This window comes from Pristis pectinata, chromosome 2 (genome assembly GCF_009764475.1).
Source record: "Pristis pectinata isolate sPriPec2 chromosome 2, sPriPec2.1.pri, whole genome shotgun sequence".
Taxonomy (NCBI): domain Eukaryota; kingdom Metazoa; phylum Chordata; class Chondrichthyes; order Rhinopristiformes; family Pristidae; genus Pristis; species Pristis pectinata.
Window position 1 is genome coordinate 100,617,953 of NC_067406.1, and position 18,271 is coordinate 100,636,223.

The 18,271-nt window shown below is 41.8% G+C and overlaps 1 protein-coding gene across 3 annotated transcripts in view; it reads left to right on the forward strand.

The window, feature by feature from the left end:
- Positions 1-18,271, forward strand: part of tll1 (tolloid-like 1) — a 299,046-nt gene that overhangs the window by 135,272 nt on the left and 145,503 nt on the right. For all 3 annotated transcript variants that reach the window (XM_052044469.1, XM_052044459.1, XM_052044478.1), the window contains 2 exons: positions 487-604; positions 5,449-5,627. In XM_052044469.1, the coding sequence (XP_051900429.1) occupies positions 487-604; positions 5,449-5,627 (297 nt within the window). The remainder of the gene's footprint in view (positions 1-486; positions 605-5,448; positions 5,628-18,271) is intronic.

Genomic DNA, 18,271 nt, shown 5'->3' on the forward strand with positions numbered 1-18,271 from the left:
ATATGGATTTAATGCAAGAAAGTGGCGCTGAGGTCAAAGATCAGCCATGAATGGTGGTGCAGGTAGGAGGGGCCATACAGCCTACTCCTATTTAGAAGAAAGATAGGCCACTTGCTCCTCTGTGCCTCCTCCAACATTCAGTAATATGTGGACATTTTGCTATGTTAAAGCCAAGAGATGAATTGGCTTGAAATCCTAGCAACAGATAATGTTTCTGCAGAGTGTCATTCAAAGTTACACTAAGCAAATATAATCACAAAGGCACTCTAGTGGGCCAATAATATTCTGTTAACACAAAGAATCTGGTTTCTTGAATCTAGTTTCTTTTACAGGACATATCAACTGTGAACTCACTCTTCACTTACGGTAGAAAATTGGGTTGTTGTACTGTTCAGATAAATATAAAATCAAATGAATGAAAGCATCTACTTTCTAGATCTTGACTGGTATGATGCAATTTCTCAGTTGGTGTTCTAACTCCTCTAGGTAGCCAGCGGGCAATGTTCAAACAGGCCATGCGGCACTGGGAGAAACACACATGTGTTACTTTCATCGAACGAGCAGATGAAGAAAGTTACATTGTCTTCACATACAGGCCATGTGGGTAAGCCAAAGCCTTTTTGTTCTCTCTGTAAGCGATTTAAATTTGCTAACAAATTAGACCTAACAGATTAAGGTGTAAATTCATTATTCACTCTGTAATGTTAACCCACAGCATTATTTCAGCTGCTTAAAAGAATGGCATTGACTACAAGGGCTTCTTTGTGATAAGTGGATGAAATGTGTTTAGCAAGCATCAATTAGCCATACTTCATGGGATTTTCTCAGCCCTAATCCCTTTGCTACCATTCGTTTCTTTCTGTGCAAGGAACATTTTTTTTTGGCAGAATACAAATCTATAAGTACCTGCTCTGTCATTATTTGCTTTCCACCATTTGTTGATCTTTGCCTGACACTGTTGATCAATAAGATAGCATGAAATGGAATTAATGACTGCTGCAAATTACTGGAAGGAAACTGCTGGCTGCAGCTACACAGTTCACATGGATGTGGGGTACTTTGTCACTTTGTAGGCTGATATTTAGCAGATATAAGCATGCCTACTAAAGTTTACCATTTGTTTACTGTGCTTGTCAGATGTTACTTTGCACCATTTTAAATTATATACATAATGCTGCAACTTCTAAACAAAAGTGGAAGGAGCTTGGATAGGGGATAATGACCAACCCTGAACAGATGGAATCTAACTGAGGAATCATTTCCATTATATTTGAAAATTCATTTGGTGTTGATACCATGTGCGTGTTAAAGCGAATAGTGGTTCTTTTATTCACATTATCAATTAATTCCTGGTACCTTTTTGGTTTTTCTGTTTAGATGTTTGAAAAATCACAAGTGTTTTCTCGCACTGTCTCCTGCTTCTTGTCCCTGCCTCATGCTCTCACGCTTGTCACTCTGACTCTTACATCATTATACTTAACTCCAGTTTGGAATGGGAGGGTGATTATCCGGAAGCACTCTCTCCTGCTTGATTCCGTGCCATGTTTATTCAATAGCTTTTTTCCAAAAATGTACTTTATTCGTAATATATACAGTAAATGCAATCAGGTCATATCTTTCTGTATGTCCATTTTACCAACATTCAGTACATTCTTTTGCAATGCATCAATGCTTTTCTTAAATAATGCATCCGTTTATTCAATGTCATTTTGAAGCAATTCTACTGACATTTTTTTTTGGGTAAGACATGCTTCCCCTTAGGCTTGTACATATTCCAACAGCACCTGTTCGAGGAATGGTAGCTCACTGCAATTCATCTTCCAAAACAGGATTCCAGGAACTACACGGGAAACAAAGTATGGTGCTTCCCCGCTGCAACTCTCTGCATATTTGCTGAATGGATAGATTGTTGCAGTGTAACTGCAGCAACTCATTGTGTATACAGGCCTGGCTCAACAGCTATGCAGTCCACCTATGAGGGGTGGACACATGCCTAACGTAGTTCTTCATCATTATGTCCACTGGTCCACATGACCCTATGCTAAACGGAGAAGCTGAGTTTACTGTGCAGCCTGCCAAACAGTTCTAGTCACCTCAACACCGCAGCCTTGAAATTAAATTAGGGTTTGCTGGTGTTCAATCACTCGATGAGTTCATACAGAGATTGTTTATTACTTCAGAAGCATTAGCATTTATTTTAACATCCATGTTAAATTGTGGAAAAGGAAATTCTGGACACCTGTAAACCACTAATTCCATGCTATTTAATTGTGCTATCTGAGTAATAGGATAAGCCTAAAAACTATTGTCTATTTTTTGTCTTTCTGGAGCATTCTAGTTTCATGAAGCACAGCTCCTCTTTATATTTCAGACTGGGTGGTGCATGCTTGGAGCCTACCCTCCAACACACATGCACACTGCCAGAGGAGCACCAAGTGCAGCAGGAGCCTGAGCTGCAGTTTGTTTGCTTCCCACCCCAAGGATGTGGAAGTCAAAAGTTGCACTCCAGCAACGGTCTGTGAGCGCAGCGCAAAGCTGTGACCCCTGACTCTTGTTTAACATGTTACTGTACCAGAGCTGTCTTCCTCTATGATTAGCCTTTTGGCAAGTTTTCGCAGAGCTAATCCCTTTTGCAGCCATTTTAACACATTTTTTTTACTAACATTGGTCAGATGTACACAATGGGGAGAGAAGCTCAATGTTTGTTATTATTCTGCCATTTGATGTGAAGAGGGGCACTGAAACCACCTGGCTGGGTCCATGCTTAATTTTCCATGTGGTTTGGTGGATAGCTAGAGCTTCCCCAGTCCACAGTGGGAATGCAGTGCCTATCATTACTGGGTCTCACTGTTTTCTGGATGTTCAGAGCAAACTCTAAGAAGCTGTAAATTGATGATTGAAGTGATGGCCAGAAACTTGGTGTTCTCCAGTGTTTATACAGTGCCAGACATGAACTCACTATGACTTTACCCCAGTGTGAAATTGGGACAGACCTGTGCCCACCAGTACTCTACCCCAGTGTTAGAAGGTGCCAGATCTGTGCCCAAGAATACTATACCCCAGTGTTATATAGTGCCCTACCTATTTCTGTCAATACTTTATCCAAGTTACATAATGCCAGACCTGTGTCCACCAGTACTGTGACAGACTTGTGTCCAGACATGTACCCCAGTGTCAGCTCTGTACCCACCAAGTAGTGTATCCAGTGTTTTACCATTACTGTATCCCAGTATTATACAATGACTGACCTATGTCTGCCAATACCATAGCCCAGTATCAGTGACAGGATGTACCTATCCATATGGTAGATCTGTGTCCAGAGCTAGATATGGGCTTGAACCTGGATTTGGTCCCAGATACATAGAATGGAACCCGATGTGGTTTCTGGGTCCTTGGTCCCTGGGTTCCCCACCACTGCCTCTCCAGTCCTGGATCTAGTTCCATCTCTGGTCCGGAGCCTGGCATTGGATGCATCCCCAAGCATGGCACCAGGTGGGGCCTGTATACCAAGCAGACCCAATTTCAAGAAAGCAGTGGTCTTGGCATAATCGGCTCTGAGTTCTACCTTGCGTCTGCAGCACCTTCCCTTATTATGCCATTACCACTGCTTTTTGAAGGTGGGTCTCCCCGGTCAGCATGCCTGGGTGCTGTTGGCATGCTGACAGCTGGAACAGTGAGCAGCCAGACAGGACTGAAGCAGAACGACAAGGACTGCACAGATGACGAGCACAGGTTGAGCAGGCTTACCCTGCAGATTAGTTGTTGTATCTGACTACAGAAGGTAAATTTTCAACAGGAACTCTCTGAAATCACTTGCCTTTTGGTAGAATCTCTAGGGACACAACCTTCTTCCTAATTACTGGCTGTTGACTAGAAAATGCTCTATCAAATTTCTGCTCTTCACTGTCCAAGACCAATTACAACATATGGATGTGTCAGCAGTAGGTTGTTCACAGGTCAGCTTGATCAGGTCTTCGTTACAACTCTGCACATCATGGGTCACTGCAGACCAGTTGGTGGGGGAAGCCAGGCAGAATCATTTGCACTGTTTTTAACTCGAGGGTACTGAGATCAATCACAATGTCTCCTGTCAGGCTGGCTGTAATGAGCTAATTCGATAGAGTCTGGGCACTGAACAAGTCACCTTCCTACCTGCATTATTCAGCTATTAACCAGTCATAACAAGTCAAGTCACTGGGAATTCAGAGTGTCAATAGAATGATCAAGGCAATGAGACCTCCCAAAGAGGTGTAAATGTACCTATTTATATAAGTATGTAAATAAACGTTCTGGACATTATATGTAAACTATTTGAGTATCTGGGAGGTGGAAATCCTAAAAAAATAAAGTATTTTGAATTTCAATGAACACCCTCTTCCCCTCATTTTTTCCCCACTTGTGTGATTTCCTTGTACTAAAGGGTGAAGTTCTTGTGACTTTTTTTTTACCTGGATTAATGCAATTGCATCAAATTCTCCTTCCCAGACTGGTTTTAAAGTAGATGTGTTAATGACCTATTGAAATAGCACACACAGGAATTTGACACCATCCCATTACCCAGCACAATAAAATCTAGCACAATAAAACTCAGCACACATGGGAATTGTGGTTTACAAAACCTCTGAGTGATTACTCCCAGGTTCCTGCCAATGTTACTCTGAAGTCCATGACCTATTAATAATGTTCTGTGTGAGGAAAGAAAAGACTAGTACCTAGCCATAAAAATTAGATAGGCTTTTGGGGGTATCCACCTGTTTTTCATTGAGTGGTGTCAGGGGATCTTTTACGTCCACCTGCAAAGGCACAGATTTTCTGACTCATTCAAAAGATAACATCTCCAAAGCACAGCACCACCTCAGTACTGTCTGAAGTGACATCCAGATTATGAACTCAAATTGATGGAATAGAACTTGAACCTGAAATTTGTTACTTGCTTTATCTCTAGTCAGTGAGTCACTTCTTCCTTCACCATTCCCCAACCCCCTCCTTGGTACCTCTCTTTCCCCAAAATTGGGGAAACAATAGAGTGGAGGATCAGACCTGTGCTGTAGAGCTCTGTTATGTCACAGCTTCTATATTTATGAACTCTGCATACTTTTGGACAGCTGCTGTTGTGATGGCTGTTGGCAATCAGGTACATAATGCTAATAAAACTGGAGACCCTATGATTGTAATCTTTGTTAATTTATCAGCTGATTATTAGCAAGTTAATCACTGAAGGGAATTGTGGACTCTGTCTGTTCTGTTCTACTGCATCGACTCTGATGAGCTGCTCTGTGAATCTTCCAGAGCATTAGTCTTAATTCAAAAATTATAGGCTGTAAAGTGCAGCAGTCAAATAATTTTGTCAAAATTTACTTCTCAAAGGTAAACAAACCTACTAATGACTGCAATCTGAAACTGGAAAATGTTTTGTGATTAAAAACTAATGCCGTTTCTGTTTAACAGGTGTTGTTCTTACGTGGGTAGAAGAGGTAATGGTCCCCAGGCTATATCCATAGGCAAAAACTGTGATAAATTTGGCATTGTGGTTCACGAACTGGGCCATGTGATTGGGTTTTGGCATGAACATACAAGACCGGATCGAGATGATCACGTGACCATCATCAGAGAAAACATCCAACCTGGTAAGGTCCCACAAAACACAAAACATGAATTATTTGTATGACTACAATTCATTAATAATCCACCACTGACTGACTATATTTATTACCCATTGGGAGCAAAACCTTTTGTTAGATGAACGTACGTACATAAAGGGTTATGGCATTGTGCAAAGAGTAAGCTATTATCTTCAGCGTACGTCAATATTTGAGTAGAGTTAGGTGGAAGTCTGATGATTGATCACAGGATGAGAAGAACTGAATAAGTATCCTACTGGGATAATGCCATCTGGTTAGCCAATAAGGACACTGGCAGTAGTCTATGAGCAGATAAGTTGGCCATTCTTTTTGTGGCAGAATTGGGAGATGTCAGGCAAAAGTTAAGGGGCTAAATTGCAAATGTTAAATTTAATGGAAAGTATAATAATAGCTATTATCCAAAAATAATATCTCTTGTTAGGCAGTCCCTTGGGGTCAAGGATGGCCTGCTTCCATTCCAGTTCTCTGGGTTCTGAAATGACAAATGAATCCAATATGGGACCTACAGACATTGTCACAAGTGGAGCAGGAAGTGCTTAAAAGGATGGGCAGATGGATGGTTTAGGAAGTGGTGTGTTTCTTCTGCCATTTATGCTAGGCTCCTGTGCGTTCCTGACACCTGAACTCATGGATCTCATTCCCATCCTGAATACTTGTTCTCCATCTGAGCAGGGCCAGGTCAGAAATTCCCTATGAATGAGTAGGGATGTTGCACTTTTTCAAGGAAACGTTGAGAATGCTCTTGAATTGTATTCTCCATCCATCTGGTAATCTATTGCTGTGACAGAGCTTAGAGTAGAGTGTCTGTTTCAGCAGTCTGGTGTAAGCCAAATGATTGATATGGCCTGCCCATTGGAACTAACTGAGTATAATTAGGGCCTCAGTGCCAGGTATTGTTGTTCACTTATTCTGCCAGAGGATTTGGAGAATGTTATTGAGATGGTATTGGTGGTTTTTATTTCATTGCTTTGAGGTAGTCTGTGTCTCAGAAAAGATGGTAGGTTTCCTCCCTTCAGGAATACTCCCTTGACTCAATAAGTGAGATTTTATGGCAATCAAGTGGGTTTCATGGTCAATATTAATAAGATTTTTAAAAAAAATTCCAGCCAATGAACTGAATTTTATAGCTGCTACAGTGGGTTTTGAACTTTCACCTCTGGAATGTTTGTCTAGGTCCCTGGGTTAGTGGTTCAATAATTTACCCATTACACAACCACTGTGCCTTTAATACAAATTGAGGTTTACCTCAAGTGTAACGCAATTTTTCTCTCCATTCATGTCACTGAGGAAGCTAGATAGTCACCTTTTACAGCAGAGAATCATGTTGCCTGGATGTATTTATGTAGTATTTGTCTATGTTGTTCAATTTTTCATAATTTTCATTGAAAACTTCTGTATATTTTAGCTTGAGCAGAATTTTTTAGTTGAATGTAGTAGAAGCACAAGTTTTTATCATATCATAAGCAGTAAACCTCAATGCAATGAAGTTTCATAAGAACATGAAAATTAAAGAACAGAAGAAACAGGAGCAGGAGTAGGCCAGAAAGCCTGTGCCACAGTTCAATAAGATTATGGCTGATCCAGTCTTGGCATCAACACTACTTTCCTGCACTCTCCCCATATCCTTTGTCTTCCATGTGGTATAATTCTCTACCAATCTCCACCTTGAATACATTATTTGACTCCAACTCCACAGCTGCTGTGGGGGACAGAATTCCAAAAATTTGCAACTCTCAGAAAAGAAATTCCTCCTCATCTCAGCCTTAGCTAAATGCCCCATGATTCTGAAACTGTGCTGCCTTGTTCTCGATACTCCGTCTGGGTTGAACATCTTGGTGTCCACCATGTCTTATCCCTTTCAGTACTCTGTTTCAACAAGATCATGTCTCATTTTATTGTGCTCCAACCAGCATAAGCCCGACCTGCTCAATCCCTTGCTTCCAGGAACCAACCTAGTGAACCTTCTCTACACTGCTTCCAGTGCAAACACATACTTAAAGACCAAAGTACTCCTGTACTCCTGTACTCCAGGTGCAGTTTCACCAGCATTCTCTAAAGTTGCATCAAAACTTCCTTAGTCATGTACTCCATACTTCTTGCAATAAAGACCAACATTCCTCTAACTTTCTTAACTACTTGCTGTCCATGTTTCATATAGTAGAACCCCAGATTGTTTTATTCCACATATTATGAAACCTCATTCCATTTAAATAATAATGCTTTCTCATTCATCCTTCCAAAATGGAATTTAATCAGATTAATAAATCCACACAGAGCACAAAATAACTGAGGAGCCTCGTCTTTTATGTCAAATTAATTCACAAATCCAGGTGATAGTCCCAGAGGCTTTTGAACTTTATTATGTCTTCATAATATATGTGGCAACTACTATGATCTTCAAGTTAAATTAAAAGATTAGTTGTTGACAAATGAAAGTTGTCAAATGAGGACATTTCAGTTTGAATGATAATTCGATTTAATTACATTGTTGCATAATCTGTGAGTAATAACTTACAGCACTTACAAGAACATTTCTAGTTGTTGCATATGATTTCTGTATATGAAGCTGTATTTTCATATTGCATATTATTGGCAAGATACCTATGGTGATACTGGGACAAATCGTCAACTGTCTAAACTTGTCACCCAGGAAATCTGCCTGCCCGGACTTAACTTCTCCAGGTGAAAACGGCTGAAATAACCAGAGCATGCTTCGGGCAGTGATTAGGCATCAGGCAACACATCCTGAGATGATCCACCCTTTACGCCCTCATGGCCTTTGAAAGCCCTGCAGCTGTCATCAGCCTTCGGAACTGTTTCTTAATATCCCTGATAAAGACATCTAAAACCAATTCAAAGATATTTAAATAATTTTAAAAAACATACTTAAAATTAACTAAAAAGCCACAAAATGTTTATAAATAAATTACAAATGTTAAAATAAAGTAAAACTCAAGCGCTCAACTGCACTTGCACGGGATTGGTAATCCCTTTGAAATGAATGGTGTTGCCTTCCATACTCCAGCCATTCGGGGCGAAAAGCTACAGGACCTGGGATATGAGGCAAATCCAGCTCCAGCAAATCACTGATCTACCACTGGGCTGAGCAATGAATGCTGTGAAACTGCTGCCTCTCAATCAAATTGATTCAATCTGATTTTTTTTTCTGAATTTGATTTGCTGAGTGAGTTTTAACAATTTTGAAACAGCTGACTAAATTGCATGTAATCAAACTGGTCACAGTTGTGTATCCTGGTTTAGTGCAAGATTCTAATTTACAGAGCTACCTATAATGAGGTACAACTGAATAGTCTAATAATTCTCATGGTGGGCCTCACTTGTAGATGGTCTGATATTAGATTCCTAAGTAACAGTTAATCTTGATTGTCTTCAGAGCACACTTTTTAAAAAATTTTGGATGCAATACTGGAGACTGCTTGGTTTCATTAAATGTTTTAATTAAGTTGAAGATTAAAAAGAGGGACTAAGTTTGACTCCTGGCCTCACAGTGGTGGCACAGCTGGTAGAGATGCTACCTCACAGCTCCAGCAACTTGGGTTCAATCCTGAGCTCCGGTGCTGTCTATGTGGATCTTCCAGGTTCTCCTTGTGTCTATGTGGGTTTCCTCCGGATCCTCCTGCAGCTTCTTCCCATATCTCAATGATATGCTGTTTGGTTAATTGACCACTGTTCATTGTCTGTAGGTGAATGTCGAATCTGCAGGGTGGTAGATGGAAATATGGGGGGAATAGAATGGAATTATTGAAGGATTAGTGGTTGATGGGCCAAAGTGCTATACGGCTATATAACAGAATGACAGTTTAAATGAAATAGACATGAGGGCATTTGTCCATGAATTCAGGGAGTGGGGAAACAGAAATGTTTGATAACAAAGGGGATAGAACTTCATCTTTGATTGCCTGTGCAATCCAGCCAACATGTATCTTCCCCTGTGCTCTGTCTGTAACCACAATCTGCATCTAGCCAGTGCCACTCACTTCATCTCCCCTTCCCACACTATCACTGATATGTCAGTCCTTGGCCTCCTCCACTGCCAGGAGAATTCTAAGCCAAAACTGGAGGAACAGCACCTCATTTTCCATCTTAGAACCTTGCAGCCTAATGGCACGAGCATTGAATTCTCCCATTTTAAGTAATCCTCATCCCCCTTGCCCACAGCCCACCCCACCATGTTTCTTCTCTTCTTCCCTTTCCTAGCCTATCTCTCTTTTTTCTATCCCCCTTTTTTTCCTTTCTCTTCTTACCTTTGACCCATCCCCCAGTGGATCTGCTCTCCCCTCCTCCCCGCACCTGCCTATCACTATCTCTTACTTGCGTCTACCTATCACCACATTGTGCCCACCCCACCTCCCCTCTTTTGTCCGCCTATTACTGCTCCTATATATTTTCCCTCCTATATATTGGGCTTCCCCTTTTTCTATCTTCAGTCCTGAAGAAGGGTCCTGACCCGAAACATTGACCAACTACTTTTCTCCACAGATGTTGCCTGCCTGCTGAGTTCCTCCAGCTTCATAGTGGTTTTCATCTAGATTCCAGCATCTGCACTCCTTTGTTTCTCCTGTATTTTCCCCTTTCGATTTTTGGTGCCATTAACCAGGATATAAGACAGCTAGCTCATACTCTAGCTTTAGAACTAACAACCAGAGATGATTGGAGCTGCACTAGGTGCACCAACTATCATCAGCGACCAATGGAGCTCCCCAGACTCAATGGTGACTCCAGGGGTGGAGCAGGGGATCAGATGTGTAATGTGTTTTCAAATTCTGTACTGCGGAGAAGTCCAGAATTACTGAAGCTTGCTGGCAGATATCCACAGGACTGTTGACTTGCCATCAGTGCGTTCTGACCTGTTAATTCCAAGAACATCAGAATTCGGAAGTGTCAGCCTGGATTATGTGCTCAAGACAAATGTGAAGTCTGAATCCATAACTTATTAACTTAGTGGTGAGAATGATACCAACCAAGGGAAGTTAATGTTGCTTCCTACAGTTAAACTGAATAATAATTAGTCACAACTACAAAAGGTAGATAAAACATTATTCACATGTGGACAGTTGTTCATGAATTATGCAGTGTTTATCCTGTGGGAACATTACTGAAAAATCAGACAGGTTGGAAAACATGACTGCATTAGAATCCATTCTTCTGAGTTTTCTCCATTTAGGTCAATGAAGGGAAATCAGGCTAGTTCCTTAACAGCACAATGTCCCTTCAAAAAGTCAATAGGATGGGGAGAGGGGAAGATGTGATTGGTGATGGGATCCTGTTGGAGCTGGCGCAGATGGTGAAGGATGATGTGCTGGATGCTGAGGCTAGGGGATGAGAGGACCGAAGGAACTCTATCTCTGCTCTGTCTGGGAAGGGGGAGGGACGCCGGTGAGAGTAGATGTGCAGGAAATAGAGAAAATATATGTGAGACTTCCGTCAACCATGGCAGAGGGTAAGCCATGTTTCCAGAAAAAGGTGGACATTTCAGAAGCTCTAGAGCAGAAGGCCTCATCTTGAGAACAGATGAGGCAGAAAAGGAGAAGAGAAAAAGGGATAGAGTCCTTACAGGAGAGGAGGGGAGGAGGTGTAGGTGAGGTGGTTGTGGGAGTCGATGGGTTTATAGAAGATCTTGGTGGTAGGTCTGTCTCCTAAGATGGAGACACAGGGTCCTAGAAAAGGAAGAGAAGTATCAGAGATAGTCCACCTGAATTTGAGGGCAGGGTGAAAGTTGCAGTCAACTGCATTGGTGCTGCTTCGTGCACTCATTAGGAATGTGTCAATTTTATCACCTTTGCCATCAACTTCCACTATGCCCTCAAATTCACCTGGACTATCTCTGACACTGCTGCTCATTGGAGACAGGTTGATCATTAGTAAGAGATATTTCAGTTATTAAGACATGATAATGAGGTAATTTTCAGATTAAATTTTTAACAGGAATGTGAATTCAAGGTCTCCAGCACAGGTCTTTTAGGCTCAATAAAGGGAGGAAAGACTGAGTTTTTAAAGTCAGATTGCTCATTATTATGAAAGAGAAATAAAAACACACAAAAATACAACAGGCTGAAGTCAGGAAATAAATCAGGCATTTAGGGAGAGGAATAGAGTTAACACTTCAGACCAAATGTCACTAATGGCTTGGTGTTCACAGCAGCTTTGTCTACTGCTCATTTCAAATGTTTGCAGAATTCTTGTGAATTCCAGAGAACTTGAAAGCTGACACCATCAGGCTGTGGTTGGGTTTTGTTCAGTGCATCAGATACCGGAGATGCTATTTATAATGTAATGTTGTGCTGTGGTAGGATCTGTAGGTGTACAAGAGACATCTGGAGGATAGAGTGGAGAACAGCAGTGAGCAGAACAGAATGAAGAATGGCAGAGATGAAAGCAATACAGAGACTGACCTCACAGGTGACATTACCAATGCTTGAGATTTGCAGACACAGGTTCTACTTCCTGATCCATCTGAAGACCAGTGCTTCTGCAGGTTCAAATTGAAATGGCAGGTGGTTGCAGAGTTCAGCAGTCTTCTTCATGAAGAGATGCACCCAGATGGATCTTCTACAAATGCACTTCACTTCACTGTGAAAGTTTCTTTTGCCCTGAATCTCTGTCCCTGGTCTTTTCTGGATCATTGTGGGACACATGTTAAGGCTATCTCAGGTGGCTGCATGGATGAATTTACTTGCCAGGCTGTTGAGTATTGTCAATTCTTCCTGGGATGACAATGAATGTGGCTCTCAGATTTGCCTTCCTGACTGTCCTCCTGCAGGTAGGGATGCCTTCATCAGCACACACCTGCCGATTTAGGCACTGCCTCAGCAACCAGGAACATCACCACCTATAAAGTATACCGTTCCATTAAATCACAGCGACTGAACAGCCACAAGAGGCTCCTGTAGGTGTGTGCTTGATCCTCAGGTAACTGCCATGATGCTGGGGCACTCAAACAGTTGGAATCTCCTTGTGTCAGCAAAGTGTCGGAGACTGGCTCTTAGGAGCTGGGGGATACATCATGGCAGGCATGGTAGTGTAGCGGTCTGTGTAATGCTTTACAGCGCCAGCGACCTGGGTTCAAATCCAGCCACTGTCTATAAGGAGTTTGTACGTTCTCCCCGTGTCTGCGTGGGTTTCCTCTGGGTGCTCCGGTTTCCTCCCACATTCCAAAGACGTACGGGTTAGGAAGTCGTGAGTGTGCTATGTTGGTGCCGGAAACATGGCGAAACTTGCTGTCTGCCCCCAGAACACTTTATGCAAAAAGACATATTTCACTGTGTGTTTCGATGTACATGTACTAATAAAGATATCTTATCTTACTTGTGTGGAGCCCCACAAGAACACCGTCATGACAGCCATCAGCTGTGTCATTAACCCAGCTGTCACCATGTTTAAAAAATACTTCAAGTTTCTGTGTAAGTCAAGAAGTACTCCTCAGCGCTTCAACAAAGCGATCATCCAGAATGATCATGATGTGTTGCAACGAGCACAATGTTGCAGAGCTGGTTAGCGGTCACTCACCATGCATCTTGAAGGAGCCCAAAGATGGTGGGAGGATGTTGGAAGACCAGCTGTGTGCCCTGCTCCCAGGGAAGCAACTCGTGCTTTCAACTAGTTCAAAGGTTCAGCAGCAGTGAAACACAATAAATTCTCCAGCCTTCCATCACAAGCTCTTGCTAACCTTTCCTCACCCACATTATGCAAATAATAATTAAACAATATATTGCATATCTCCCAATGGACCCAACTATTTTGTTTTTTAACACTCCATGGGGATGTGAGTGCTGTCAGCAAGTCCAGCATCTATTCTCCATCTCTAATTGCCCTTTTGGGAACGGTGAGTCCTGCTGCAGTCCTTGTGCTGAAGGTTCTCGCATAGTGTAGTTAGGAGGGATGCTCTTGGACTCTGGCCCAGCAATAATGAAGGATTAGTGATATATTGTCAAGTCAGAAATGTATGCATCCTGGAGGGGAATCTGAATGCTTGAGCCCAATTCCCATTTCCTTCTAAGTGGACGAGATCACATTGGGAAGTTGCTGCTGGAGAAGTTGGGTTGGTGTATTTTAACAATAACCATAAAGTGACTGAAAGTGCCTGTTAGTGTTCAGAACATACTGGTGGACAAGGCATGGAGGACTTTCCAAGCAATAAACTATATGTTTCATAATTTAAATAGAAAAGCCACCAACATAACATCTCATGAAATGGGCTAGTTATGCGTTCATGGAAATACGAAAGCACCCTTTATCCTCTGCACATCTGTGTGGTGCATTCCTGTGGCTTCAGAAGGGGCTGAGACAGCCTGACAGATCTCTGCTCTGATAGCTGTGATGCTTTTAGCCAATCACTTCTGGATTTTAAAGATCCTGAAAGCCTGTTGCTCCTGAATCTTTGCACATGGACACTAGCTGTCGGGAGAGAAAGTGGATTTGTTGAGGAGATGGATGGATTATTTGAGAAATGGCAGCTGTAAGTGGAGATCTGACCTCCTTGCCCCTTTTATGTTATTCCCTCTCCTGGGCTTGCACCACTTAACTCCAACGTTCTACAGCAAGGAGAATTCATAAAATTAATTAACATGTCGTAAGGCAACAGTTATGGTGGTATCAGTCATTCTGTTTAAAGAAGCAGTTATCTCTTGCACCACCATGGATATGGCCTACATAGTGTCATTTCAGAGGCTGCTGTGCCTCTGAGGTGTCCAGTCTCCCTGTGACATGTATTCTCACTATCAGTTGCAATCCATTACCATTACAGCAGGATTCCACCATCCTCGCCGTGTGCAGAGAATGTGTGTGGCAAATCCCTCAGCTCCTAACCAAGTTGCTGCTGTACCTCTATCATCCTCCTTTACAAAACAAAATCCTCACAAGATTTCAGAATCTGCATCCAGCTGAGCAGAACTTGTAGAAGAGTATTACTCCTGAGATGGGCTCTCCATAACCTTCTTCCCCTTTCCTCCCTTCCCCCACCCTGCCCTCATGACCTGTCCATCTATTCCCAGCTCCTTCCCTTTTTTCCATGGTCTACTGCCCTGTCCTCCTGGATTCCTTCTTCCCATTGCCTCTTCTACCAATCACCTCTCATCTTCTTACATCACTCCCTTTCATCCCATCTCCTCCATCCACCTACCTCTTACCTCTCACCTGGACTCACCTAGCACCTGCCAGTCTGTTCTCCTGTCCTCCTCTGACCTTCTTATTCTGGCTTCTGTCCTCTTCCTTTCCAGTCCCAATAAAGGGTCTTGACCCAAAACATTGACTGTTCATCTCCCTCCATAGATGCTGCCTGACCTGCTGAGTTCCTCCAGCATTTTGTGTGTGTTGATCCAGATTTCCAGCATCCACATAATCTCTTGTGTCTCCATAACCATCCCTGTCATTAATGTTTATTAGTGCTTACTTGTGGATCATGAACCTCCTAAAATACAAGGAGCTGCTTAACTGATGCCACCGAGGATCTGTGCTGGTATGTGGCTGCGCATTCTCATCTGGCATGATATCGGAAGGCATGAGTTCCTCTGTGGACTTGTCATTCTGTACACCCACAGATCCTTTGTGCACAAAGGCTTTCGAAGGCAAAAAAGAAGTACAAATTAGTCATGGCAGTGTTGCAATCTTGCCAGGGGCCATGCTCAGATTTCTTACAGTTCAGCCACCTGCAAAATAAAGTCATTGTGTCAGAAAGATATGTAGGCGTATCACCATTCACCTGTGAGTTCCCAGTCTCTGACTGAGAGGGACTCAGACGTATCAATCATATCCATTGCGTTTTCTCTGTTTCTGGGCATTGCACAATTTATGGCAGCCCACCTTTCATCCCCTTCCTCTCGCATGCATTTTCCATGCTCTTCTACACGGGGTGAAAGAGCAGACCTATAGGTGACCGAAAGTCACCTCTTCATCAAATGGATTCAGGTTGCTCTCATGCAGAGGTATTGAGGTGGGTGGCAGCAACAATTGGATGCATGGGCAGGTGGGTGATGATGTACATAAAAGGTGATAGTTGAAGTATGAGGGCAAGAAGTGATGTAATTGAGTAAATGTGGCAAGACAAGTTTATAGCACAGAAATAAAAACACGGACAATGTTGGAAACACTCAATGGATTAGGCAGCACCTTTACAGAGAGAATCAGAGTTAACGTTTCAGGTTAATAATGGTTATCAGAAGAGGAAAAGCAAATCAGGATGTAGTGGAGATGAGACCACTGCACAATACTCTTGCTGTTTGCCTCCGCTGTCACCCAGAACCAGGCCACTTAGATGACAGCTGCAGGTATCTTCCTTCCACTTATGGGGAAAATATTTTCCCTCCTGCTCCTGACTGTGGCCTGTAGCCAGCAATGAATAGAAGGAAACATTGTGCAGTCCAGGTGCTAGCCATGGAACAATGTTCAACATCTCCTAACTCCTCTAAATTCCATTTAAATTGTTGGCTTGGGATCAGGTCACATGAGTGCACACCACTCCCCTGTGCAGTGTGGAGACAAGAAGGCTGAAAGGAAAAAAAGGAATTATTCTACCAATTTGAATTGTGTAATTCAACCTTCCAAATTTTTCAGTTTTGTGCACACTATTAACCTTTTATCCACCAACCATCCTTGCATTAACTTTGGGCCAGTGTATCTGTATTCACAGCTGATCAGTGATGTTAACTATCTCCTTCGTAATGTAATTCAAACAGGCATTGAAGATAAGTGGCATTTAAACAGGCATTTAAATTTACTATTTTTGCATAAAGATAAATTAGAATTTTAATTGTGTTGGCATGTGCAGATTAAATTTGGCAATAGCTGCACTGTTTCAGAACAGTGAAATATGATTACTTGCAGGTCAATTTATTTCTTGATCAAATGTTTGTATTTAAATTACCATTTCATTACAAGTAAGCTCCAGGAATCTCAATCCATGTTGTGCCAATTTGGAATTGAATCTCAAGATTTCAGTGGTCTCTTAATTTTAATTGAGAGTTTTGTTTTCCTAATTCTGTATGAAGCTGTTGATTGTTTCTGGAATATGGCTTCGGGTGCCTCTGATACTGTACTCAAATGGCTGTTCCTTATAAGTGTGTTTTTAGTAACTAATGTGACTGATGAAATTAGAAGTCTCAAAGCATGACTGGGATGAACTTTGGTGTACTTCAACGTACTGGAAGGTTCTTTTACCCTACAGAAAATCCAGCATCACTCTTAATGTGGCAGCTATTAAACTTGAACAATAATTAACAACGATTACAGAGCTTTGGAATTCCACAATGTAAGAACAGTCAACAGTCGGAGACAACAGTTTAGTTTCCAGTCCTCTCCCATAACAAGATCAGCCAACTGGAATTAGACCAGCGGACCATTCAACTCACTATATTTAGCCATTTTGCCATTCGGAGTGTATTCATATTTTCTTATTTTAATTAACTAATCGGAGATCATTTAGATTGGAATATCAGGGCTCAAATATTCCAAAGATTAAAGGGTAGAAAATTGCTTCCAGGACATCAAGGATGTGGCTCCAGCTGTGGTCCATTATGCTTCAGTTACAATAAAGTTGCAAAGAAATATGGGGATTGAAATTCCACTCGTGTGTTTTCGGGGTTGAAGTCACACACCCCCATCAAAGTGCCTAAAGTCAGGCTGAAGTTTGGGTATTATGCATCATTATTATTAATCCAACAAGCTATTGGTCCCTGTTGGTTGAGTGAGCTAGGGCTTTTCTACTTGGAGAGAAGGAGAATGAGAGATGACTTGATAGAGGTCTACAAGATGATAAGAGGCATAGATCGAGTGGACAGTCAGAGACTTTTTTCCAGGGCAAAAATAGCTAACACGAGGGGGCATAATTTTAAGGTGATTGGAGGAAGATATAAGGAGGATGTCAGAGGTAAGTTTTTTACACAGAGAGTGAGGGGTGCCTGGAACACACTGCCGACAGGGGTTGTGGGGGCAGATACATTAGGGACATTTAAGACACTCTTAGATAGCCACATGAATAATAGAAAAATATGGGAGGGAAGGGTTAGATAGATATTGAAGCAGGATAAAATGTCAGCACAACATTGTATGCTGAAGAACCTGTACTGTGCTTGAATGTTCTATGTTCTACGTTCTATGTGTTGCCCCTCCACATGCAGGGGAAAATAATATCAGGCTGTTTGCTGTACTGGCAGCAGCCAAAATTGTTCCAGAAGGAATGATTGGAAAAAGAAGATACTTCACCCACCTCAAAGAGGTTTGTTTTGTGCTATTTTTTGCTCAGAAATGGTTAGGTGTTGAATTGTTTGGCTTTACCCAAAAAAACATGAAGAGTATCCCCAATAGACACTGACCAGTAACATATGCTTGTGGAGATGCTCTGGTAAGTGACAAGATAGAGATGACTTGATGAATTTAAATTATCTAATAAGACTTTGAAACTGCACCTGTTGTTATTGTTAGTACTGATTTCACTTTAATTCCATTTTATAGGGATTTAAAGTTGATGAAGCTCTCGAATGTTTTCTCAAATGCCCAGTTTTGCCAAACATTGATTAGAAACTAAAAAAAAGATGCTGAACCCAAACCAAAATCAAAAACCAGAAAAATCATGCCCTATAAGTGGTGTGTTCCAACATTATTTATGAATAGTGAAT